The following is a 10,659-nucleotide window of genomic DNA, read 5'->3' as shown; positions in this document are numbered from 1 at the left end:
CAATAATATCTGAATCATGATGCAGTCAGAGTGTTGAAAAAAAAAGAAGAGTTAAAAAAAAACAAAAAAAAAAACATCATTGGCTCATTTTCCAACTGCACTGATGGATCGTTGTAGCTTCATGAGCCACACATGTAAACAATTAGTGTGTCCCAGGTGTGTTCATTACTTTTTAGTGTCCCCTGGAAACGTCTGTTGTTTCGTTACTAATTTTCATTGAGTTCTGTTCAACTTACATGGTCTCTTTATTTGGTTGTGTTCTCTTTTATTAGGTCCTGTTTTCTGTATTAAGTTGTGTTTTACCTTTTTTTTTTTTTTTTCCCCTAAATGTTTTGCATGTGTTTTAAAGTTGATAAAGATGTTTTCATGAGTTGGATGAGAACGAACAGGCAATTGTTTCCCATTTTAGTTAGTTATTTAAGGCACATTTGAACCCTCTTTATCTGGGACATATGAACAAGAACATCCGCGACAAATGTGGCATCTATAAAATATGCACTGTGACAGTGTTATATTGCTGACCGTGGCGTTCTTTCCCATCTATAGAGGTGTCCTAGAGTTTTGAAAAGATCCAAGACATATATTCCTCATGTGTTTTGTCTTTTCATCAGTAATCAGCTACAATGTTATGATAATCCTCCTGGAAAGAATTTAAAATGTAAAAACAAAATCTGCACAGCTCATCATGAGCTTGTTCGCTGATTCACTACATTTTGTTGTTTGTTTGGCTGTAATCAGTTCAGCAAGAGCATCCCTCTCTTGTTCTGTCCAGGCTTAAACCGTATGCGTTCATTTTAGGTACTTAGGTTGCTCCTGAATAAGGGATCATTTCTGAAGTCTGACCTCTGTTATATATCATGAATTTTCAATGGTATGGTATAACACCTGAGAGTATAATGCAATACTGTTCAACGGCATCACAACCTGTATCCTCCAAACTGATCATACACTTGGCTCAACACCTCTCTGAAAGAGTTTCAACAAAAACTGAACATTATAACCTTCACGAAGGGAGGATTTAATGCCGGACTGTTGTGTTATGCGTGAGCCTGCATTAGCTGTAGCCAGGCGGACCTAATAAGCTGGCAACTGAGTGTGCACCAGCCTTCGCACTGAGCAGGGGTGTAATCGGCCACGGTGAAAAACAACTGTCCCTGCTCAGCAAGATCCTTGAGCGGTTTCACTCTTCTTTTGGGATTCTGAGCATCAATTTTTGATTATTTCTAGGCTCCATTTCCTGTAAACACAAATGTCTGGATGTCATATTACCAAAAACACATTGAAACATTTGTTTAAACTACTGCATTATTCCAGATCCCTTGGTAAAGAGAAAGTAATTATTGCCCCCTAGGGTTAAGAGACAGGCTCTGAATTCTGTTGTCACACTCTCAGGAGGTGAACCCAAAAGCAGACTAAGGACGGACAAATTCAGGTTTAACAGTCTTTACTTAAGTCAACAGACAGAGTTATACTTGGTCACAGAACAGGCAACAATTTCTAAAGGGGTCTGGCAGAGGGAGAGGTCTAAAAACGAGGTATCATCAAAACACTGGGCGGGGGGAAGATGCGGGACCGTGCTGACGGGGGCACTGAGGGACAGGTTCAGGTGGGCGGTAGAGGAGGGAAACTCTGTGAGGACAGCTGGTGGACAGGTGTGGAATTACAAGGTCTGGAAAGGCGAGATGTCGTGAGGGTTAAGGTAAAGAAAGGAAAACAGATCAGATGTCGTGATATCTGCTGGGGGAAAAGTATCTGTAGTGCAGTGGTTCCCAATCTGTGGCCCCCCCCCCGAGGGCATCACAAGATAAATCTGAGGGGTCTCAACTAAACAGATTTTGGAAAGAAGAAAGAAAATATTTATGCTACACAAAATTATGCTTATTTTTCTCCGTTGGTTTGAGAATTACTGGATAATATTACCTCTTTTTTAAGTCAAGGCTTTTCTGATTGCCACGGCCTTTTATTGAATTATATTTGGGACTATTTATTCATTTCTTTGTAATTTTTACCCTCCTATTTAATCTGTGTTATTCTATTTTATTTTTCAAATTCTATGAATGTCTTTTTATATTGTCTTGTGTTTCTTTTAGATCTTCTCTTAATGCCTTTAATGTCTTATTCCGCCTGGGAAGGAAAAACGTCCTTCTGACTGAACAGCTGGTGGAGTCACAAGCATTTTAAGGATTCACAAACCACTGCTCTACAGCGAAAACCCTACACTCTCTGATCTGTTTGCAACGGCAGATTAGAGAAGGAACTTCTAGAGTGTCGACAGACCTCAATCCCCCCGCTGTTTGTATTTTTTGAGCGGGTATTATTGCTCAAGTTGTCGATCGACAGTAAATTAATTGGCAACCGTTTTGGTAACTGACGAATTGTTGGAGTCATTTTTCAAGAAATGCAAAACAAAACCCACATCCAGCTTCTCACTTGTGAGGATTTGAGACTTTTCTTTTCTGATTTTTTGATGTGATAGTAAATTTGTCCCTTTTTTGGATTTTGGATTGTTGGTCAGACTAAACTGTTTCAAGACGCCACCTTGGGCTTTTTTTTTTTTCTTGACATTTACAGACCACAAAATAAGTCAGTTAATTGAGAAAATAATCAGTAGTTTGATTGATAATAAAAAATAAGCAACAGTTGCAACGCTAGGCAATTCCTTTTCACAAACAAGGCAGATTGAACTCTTAAGCAATTTCATCTAAATGGCACTAATGACTATCTGACCAATTAGTTTCCATAGGCTCAGGATCTCTTCCAAAAGCATCAATTCTTGATGGTGCTTTTTGTTCGGCAGGCCAGAACGGACACGTTCAGGGTGACATGGTACCATAAAGGGTTCAAGACACTCTGCTTTGAATAATCATTTGTATTTGGTGTGTTTTTTCCACGAAAAAAGTTCAACTGCCTAGTTGAAATTTCTAAAAATTACACCTACTCCTTCTCCCTCAGTGACAAATCTGAGTGTTTCAGATGTTTCCCACTTCACACTTGTGTAAAGTGCATACCGGACCAGGATTGGTTTCCAGACTAGTTGTGAAGTCACAAAACCCTGCTCACAAGTACAAGTATTGAAGAACACAGAAACTCTTGGCGTCCAACTCTGCCAGTGAAGCTCAGACATCCCAGTCAAGTAACGATGGGCACAACGCATTTCTGACTTTCTGTGAATGAATAAACGTCGTGCCAAAACAATCAGACTCTACAGTAGCTCTCCTTCACTATCAGGGCTCGTAAATCTGGGTTCTCTCATTCACCACATGTTTCTGGTTTCTGGGTTTGGGATCATTCCAGAAAAAAAAAAAAGGAGAAATCCTGATTTTTATCCACAATTACGCAATTACCTCGCAGAAGGTGATTTCAATGCACTAACTTCTTTTCTACGGCTTCTGTGTTTTGCATTCATTTGCCTAAAAGGCAGTTAAACCTGTTCGTACTTCTGTCCGCACGAGTCAAACTCTCCTGTTGCTCATCCTCCTTAAACTTTCAACCATCACATTGGTTGTTTTTTTTCCAGCCCCAAACACCAGATAAAATGTCCCCACGGCCAAAATATTACCATAGCAGTCGTCTCCCATTTCTGCTCCAGCAGGAACAACGGGTTGCTTTGTGCAAAACATGCTTTGATAAAGGAGGAGGGGTACAAAAAAAGAAAAAAGAAAAAAAGATGAGGCGGTTCTTCCAGTGACATCAGGATCACCGCACCCCTCTTGGATTATAAATTCGGCATGGATGCATTTCGCGAGGACCTTTCCCGACTCGGAAGGACGCCGTAGTTGAGGAGAGTGGGCCGGTCACCGCTGCAATAGTCATGGCACCAGCTGGAGCAAAGAGGGTAAGTGCGCGCACTGGAGATGGGTAAAATAACGCGTGTGAGCTTCAAGGTTCGAGCTGTGAAGCCACTTCGGCTGCGTGTGCGCACTTTTCTTTGCAGAGGGAGGTGATTTTTTTTTTGCGTACTGGCAGCGACCCTCCAGCAGCATGTAACACTATTTCTCTCTCTCATTTCTGCTTGCTCGTGGCACGCCTTGATCTCTCCCGCAGGGCGTCTTGGAGCGTCTGGACGCGGGAGAGATCGTCATCGGGGACGGGGGCTTTGTCTTCGCCCTCGAGAAGAGAGGTTACGTCAAAGCGGGACCGTGGACACCCGAGGCTGCTGCCGAGCACCCCGAAGCGGGTAACGCTCCTTCTCTTCCGCGTTGCTCAGAGCATTGGTTGGTTCCCAACCTGCGGATCCAGTTTTGCGAGCGATCAAACGACGCATCTTGTGTCTTCTCCCTCAGTGCGGCAGCTGCACCGGGAGTTTCTGAGAGCGGGCTCCAATGTCATGCAGACGTTCACCTTCTACGCAAGCGACGACAAGCTGGAGAACAGGGGCCACACTCAGCGCTTCTCCGTGAGTAGGGGCCGAGTGCTGGGAGCCTGAGGGGCCGCAGCTGCTCCCAAGGCTCATCTGGAGCCGTGGAGAGGGGGCTGACAGGAACTTTGTGCTCCCCTTCTGTGAATGTTGAACCCACTTACATCTACACTATCTTTTTTGTTTTGTTTTTGTTTTTTGTTTTCTTCTTTGAACTACAGGGGCAGCAAATAAACGAAGCAGCTTGTGACCTGGCCAGGGAGGTGGCCAATGAGGGTGACGCTCTGGTGGCAGGGGGGGTCTCTCAGACCCCCTCTTACCTCAGCTGCAAGAGTGAGGACGATGTCAAGGCCATCTTTAAGAAGCAGATCGACGTCTTTGTCCAGAAAAATGTGGACTTCTTGATTGCAGAGGTGTGTAGTGAACACTAATAACTTTAATTTTTCCATTTTTTTCTTTAATATTAAAGTTGCTGCTGAAAAATAAAAGTTTGGTATTGAACCTCCATAAAGCTGACACTTTTTGATTCATTCATTTAAAAAAAAAGGTCAAAACTGAGTCAGCAGAGGCCGAGATATCCTGACTTTTCAGATGGTAGCAGAGTTGCACTGGTGCAGATACCCCACCTATGGCCTGGGGGGGGGGGGGTGTTGACGGATAAAAATATCCATCGATCCATATCAGTCCACATCTACCAGGCGGCAGGCAGTCATGTTACAGTTTTCCCTGTAATCTGTGGTTCTATACTTCACTTCCCCCTCGTAAGGAGTGAACATGAAGGAACACGCAACAGTGACGTAACTGCTGGAGGAAGTAATGGGACACTGAAAGCAGCAATAAGCCAATATAGAAATGCTCTATTTGAAGCCAAAGCATACAGATACCGCTGGTCCTTCGTATGGGTCCATATTCGAAAATATTAAATCCTACATTTCCCATAATCCAGCCAACGATTTTTCATGAGGCCCGTCCTGTCTGGTAAATACCTGCGTCTTTCAAACTCCATGTAACTCCCGGTTATTTTCCCAGCTCTCTCCAGAGCCGCAGAAAACATTCAACTCGTTCAGTGTTTTCACTCCTTGTGACTAGAAAACCGATATTATTATTTTACTTACTAATTCTTTTTGTTGAGCCAAAGACTGGCACCTTTTTGCCCAGTTCAAATCCCGCATGTAACTGAGGTAAAATCGAGTGTTTAAATGTTTGTTCCTGTTGGTGGGAGGAAACATGCAGTGTCTGAAACGACCATACGGCGAAGTGGAGCACACCCCTGCAAAATAGAAGGCATTTTAATCTTAATTTTTCACTGCCACCGTGCCAAGTAGGAACAGCCTGTTGGAGTCTGAACCAGCTCTGGTTCGGTGCTGATCGTCAGCGCCTGTAGATTATGCAGCAGTATATTTAAATTGGCAGTGACACTTTTTTTTGGCCGCTTGACACTGAGATATTATCCCTTTTTTTTCTTTTTTTTTTTCAGTACTTTGAGCATGTGGAAGAGGCTGAGTGGGCAGTCCAGGTTCTGAAGACCACCGGCAAGCCAGTGGCTGCCACTCTTTGTATCGGACCTGAAGGAGACCTGAACGGAGTCAGCCCCGGAGAATGTGCCGTCAGACTCGTCAAAGCTGGTATGACCAATCTAAACGTACGGGGTTTATGAGTCCTGTCCCACAGTGGGTGCACAGCCTCTCGCCCAACGGTAGGAGGTGTGGAGAAATTAGGTCGAGGACATAGTGGACTGCCGTCAGCACTTCAGGGGGAAGGGGAATTATGCCAGGGAATACAAACAGTCAAACGGCCTCCTCGGGATTCCCGTGGTCTTGTGACCCCCCCACCCCGAGGTCTGACAATGCAAAATTGAAGGCACCGTGTGCAGAATTTTAAAAAAATGTCCTACTTATGGCAGGGAAGGCACAGACTCTGGAGACATCTGTCAGTTTGCCAGTTCATTAGGTACATTTACTAAAACTAATGCAACAGTTGTCTAATGGAACAGATCTGCAATAAATCCTACCTCCATGAAGGATATAAAGTTCAGTCTCAGGCTAAATAACAAACATCTATGTCATGCAGCCTCCAAAATTATTAGACAATTGAATCGACGCCTCTCTAAAACAGTTTCAGCACAAACTGAACCTTATAAATCTTCATGAAGGAGGATTTTTTATTGCAGAACTGTTTTTAATAGACTTCATTAGCTTGAGCTAGGTGTTCCTAATAAAGTGGCAACTGAATGTATGTCTCTCTAGAAACTGAAATAATTTCCGTATCTGTGACAATTCAGTTTTCATACGTGTACAAAGGTGGGAAAAATTGTCTGGCCGCTCCAGCAACTTTAGTATTGCAATTCCATAAAGCTGCGGGGATCACAAGAAACTGATTTGAGGGATTTCAGTGTCAAAAACCGCAGGGGCCAAGATCCTGACTTTTTTTCTGGATAAAGTTCAGATCCAAAAGAATTCTGGATCCTGCGTTTGTTGTAATGCGGTTCAGCATGTTTTCATTAAACCCTCCCTGCCAGGTAAATGCCCGCGTATTACAAACTCAGCTTTGCATGTGGGTTTGTTTCTGAGCCCTGATCAGGTTTGCGTGTTTCCTCTTGGTAGGAGCCCAGATCGTTGGCATTAACTGCCACTTTGACCCAGAGACCTGCGTGAAGACTGTGAAGATGATGAAGGCGGGAGTGGAGAAGGCCGGACTGAAGGCTCACTACATGAGCCAGCCGCTGGCCTACCACACTCCCGACTGCAACTGCCAGGGTTTCATTGATCTGCCAGAGTTCCCTTTCAGTACGTATACACACTGAAAACTGTTGCTTCTCAGCGTTTAGTTTCTAAAGACCAGGGGGAGACCATATTCCATAAACTCACCTACAAACGGCGTGTTTTCCAACAGGTCTGGAGCCGAGGATCCTGACCAGATGGGACATGCAGAAATACGCCCGGGAAGCGTACGATGCTGGCATTCGTTACATTGGAGGCTGCTGTGGATTTGAACCCTATCACATCCGTGCCCTGGCTGAGGAGCTGGCACCTGAGAGGGGTTTCTTGCCTGCTGGCTCGGAGAAGCATGGCACCTGGGGTGGTGGCCTGGAGATGCACACTAAGCCTTGGGTCAGAGCCAGGTAGAGATTTTTTTTTTTTTTTTTCAGTACTTTGAGCATGTGGAAGAGGCTGAGTGGGCAGTCCAGGTTCTGAAGACCACCGGCAAGCCAGTGGCTGCCACTCTTTGTATCGGACCTGAAGGAGACCTGAACGGAGTCAGCCCCGGAGAATGTGCCGTCAGACTCGTCAAAGCTGGTATGACCAATCTAAACGTACGGGGTTTATGAGTCCTGTCCCACAGTGGGTGCACAGCCTCTCGCCCAACTGTCCCGTCGTGGTAGGAGGTGTGGAGAAATTAGGTCGAGGACATAGTGGACTGCCGTCAGCACTTTAGGGGGAAGGGGAATGATGCCAGGGAATACAAACAGTCAAACGGCCTCCTCGGGATTCCCGTGGTCTTGTGACCCCCCCCCGAGGTCTGACAATGCAAAATTGAAGGCACCGTGTGCAGAATTTTTAAAAATGTCCTACATATGGCAGGAAGGCCCAGACTCTGGAGACATCTGTCAGTTTGCCAGTTCATTAGGTACATTTACTAAAACTAATGCAACAGTTGTCTAATGGAACAGATCTGCAATAAATCCTACCTCCATGAAGGATATAAAGTTCAGTCTCAGGCTAAATAACAAACATCTATGTCATGCAGCCTCCAAAATTATTAGACAATTGAATCGACGCCTCTCTAAAACAGTTTCAGCACAAACTGAACCTTATAAATCTTCATGAAGGAGGATTTTTTATTGCAGAACTGTTTTTAATAGACTTCATTAGCTTGAGCTAGGTGTTCCTAATAAAGTGGCAACTGAGTGTATGTCTCTCTAGAAACTGAAATAATTTCCGTATCTGTGACAATTCAGTTTTCATACGTGTACAAAGGTGGGAAAAATTGTCTGGGCGCTCCAGCAACTTAGTATTGCAATTCCATAAAGCTGCGGGGATCACAAGAAACTGATTTGAGGGATTTCAGTGTCAAAAGCCGCAGGGGCCGAGATCCTGACGTTTATCTGGATAAAGTTCAGATCCAAAAGAATTCTGGACCCTGCGTTTGTCGTAATGCGGTTCAGCGTGTTTTCATTAAACCCTCCCTGCCAGGTAAATGCCCGCGTATTACAAACTCCGCTTTGCATGTGGGTTTGTTTCTGAGCCCTGATCAGGTTTGCGTGTTTCCTCTTGGTAGGAGCCCAGATCGTTGGCATTAACTGCCACTTTGACCCAGAGACCTGCGTGAAGACTGTGAAGATGATGAAGGCGGGAGTGGAGAAGGCCGGACTGAAGGCTCACTACATGAGCCAGCCGCTGGCCTACCACACTCCCGACTGCAACTGCCAGGGTTTCATTGATCTGCCAGAGTTCCCTTTCACACTATACACACGGTTGCTTCTCAGCGTTTAGTTTCTAAAGACCAGGGGAGACCATCATCCATAACATAAACTCACCTACGGCGTGCGTGTTTTCCAACAGGTCTGGAGCCGAGATCCTGACCAGATGGGACATGCAGAAATACGCTGAAGCGTGTTGATGCTGGCTGGCATTTTACATTGGAGGCTGCTGTGGATTTGAACCCTATCACATCCGTGCCCTGGCTGAGGAGCTGGCACCTGAGAGGGGTTTCTTGCCTGCTGGCTCGGAGAAGCATGGCACCTGGGGTGGTGGCCTGGAGATGCACACTAAGCCTTGGGTCAGAGCCAGGTAGAGATTTTTTTTTTTCTTTTCCCCACACCTTTTCTCTCCAAAATAACCTCCAGTTTGGTTTAAAAACATTTAAAAAAAAAAAAAGTAACCTCTTCCTCTCCGTAGGGCCCGTCGTGACTACTGGGAGAAGCTGAAGCCTGCATCTGGCCGTCCCTTCTGCCCCTCCATGGCCACACCTGATGGCTGGGGTGTCACCAAAGGCCACGCTGACCTGATGCAGCAGAAGGAGGCCACCTCCCAGGAGCAGCTGAAGGCTCTCTTTGAAAAGGCCAACAAGGGCCAATGAGCTCCCCTCAGAGGTATCTGTTTTTAAAGGAGGAAGCCAGAGGTGGTGTGTGAGGAGGCCTTCTCACACATTCCCTCAAGTTTACATACCAAAATAAACATCGAAATGCTGAAGTTATTTCTGTTTAAGGACCATTTACTCAGATTTCAAATTAGCTTTTCAGCCTTAACCAACAGTGAGTGCCCGTCTCTGTACCATGATCACATCTGTGATCTTTGTGAAATTACTGTGACTACAAAGCTACGAAAGAGCAGCTGTGAATGCACCTAAGTGACACCTTTTGACACTCCGAAAGTGCTTGTTGTCTTACAGAAGAATGTATGTATAGCAATAAACTTCCAATTAAACAAATGCAGCATGTGTGAGTTCCATTTGTACTTTTTTTTTTTTTTTTTTTTTTTAAGTGGGTCGGGGTGTCTCTTTTTGGATGAAGAAAATCAAACAATATCCTCCGCAAATGAAATGCTACTTATCACCTCTTATTGAAAAGGATACAAACTACCCCTTTTTAGGATAAACGGATGGTTTAAAGTGGAAGACGTAATGAAGTTTCAACTTCAATCTGATGGTTTGAATGTGAATATTGAAGCTTTAATTTATAGGATGCATGTAAATACTGTAACATGTCCTGTTCTGCAGATGTGGTTTAATGAATTCAGGCTAACATGCTGTTATCAGGCTAAAATAATCCCGTGTATTCTCATCCAGCTAATCTGGTTCATTGAATGCAGTTTGAGGATGTATTAATATTGGATGAAGTTATCTTGAGAAACAGTGCACTCTTATTTCATGTTCCTGCAATTGTTATGGATGTTATCCAGTTCTACTTTGTGCTCCATGATGTGTCCACGGTTGTCACACTTCACTGATCCCTGTTAAACAATTGGACATTACCAGTGGACGTGGTCAGACAATGAGTGGTGTTGGGTACATCTCTCGCTTGTGAGTTCTGCAGTTTTTCATTTAAAACGTTGTAGTGTTCAAATGACCAATTCCGATTTTTAATGTCGAATTAGATGACATGTGGCTCAATTGGTCAGAATCTCTTGCTTGTGTTTGTCTTCTTTCTCACAGTATCACAGACTACATTCGGATTGTTTCTTTTTTTGAATGTACAAACTTTTACTTTGTTGAATATTTTACCATATATAAGCATGGGTAACTCTTCATTATGATAATTAAATTGTGATAATTATACCAACAGATCAAACTAAATTCCCAGC

General features: G+C 44.1%; 1 protein-coding gene across 2 annotated transcripts; it reads left to right on the top strand.

The window, feature by feature from the left end:
* The first annotated feature begins 3,699 nt into the window (after positions 1 to 3,699).
* On the top strand, positions 3,700 to 9,787 carry LOC120806477 (betaine--homocysteine S-methyltransferase 1). 2 transcript variants are annotated; one of them, XM_040157694.1, is made up of 9 exons: positions 3,700 to 3,835; positions 4,045 to 4,177; positions 4,284 to 4,396; positions 4,579 to 4,770; positions 5,835 to 5,982; positions 6,961 to 7,143; positions 7,250 to 7,333; positions 9,003 to 9,147; positions 9,256 to 9,787. In XM_040157694.1, the coding sequence occupies exons 1-9, from the start codon at positions 3,812 to 3,814 to the stop codon at positions 9,434 to 9,436; spliced, it is 1,203 nt and encodes a 400-aa protein (XP_040013628.1). In that variant the 5' UTR covers positions 3,700 to 3,811; the 3' UTR covers positions 9,437 to 9,787. The 2 variants fall into 2 exon arrangements, with proteins under 2 accessions (XP_040013628.1, XP_040013629.1); XM_040157695.1 differs by lacking the exon at positions 9,003 to 9,147 and having other exon boundaries at positions 3,725 to 3,835; positions 7,250 to 7,478.
* The last annotated feature ends 872 nt before the right edge of the window (positions 9,788 to 10,659 follow it).

This window comes from Xiphias gladius, chromosome 20 (assembly GCF_016859285.1).
Source record: "Xiphias gladius isolate SHS-SW01 ecotype Sanya breed wild chromosome 20, ASM1685928v1, whole genome shotgun sequence".
NCBI classification, from domain to species: Eukaryota; Metazoa; Chordata; class Actinopteri; order Istiophoriformes; family Xiphiidae; genus Xiphias; species Xiphias gladius.
Note: the sequence above shows the minus strand (reverse complement) of the source record. Positions and strands in the feature narration are given on the sequence as shown.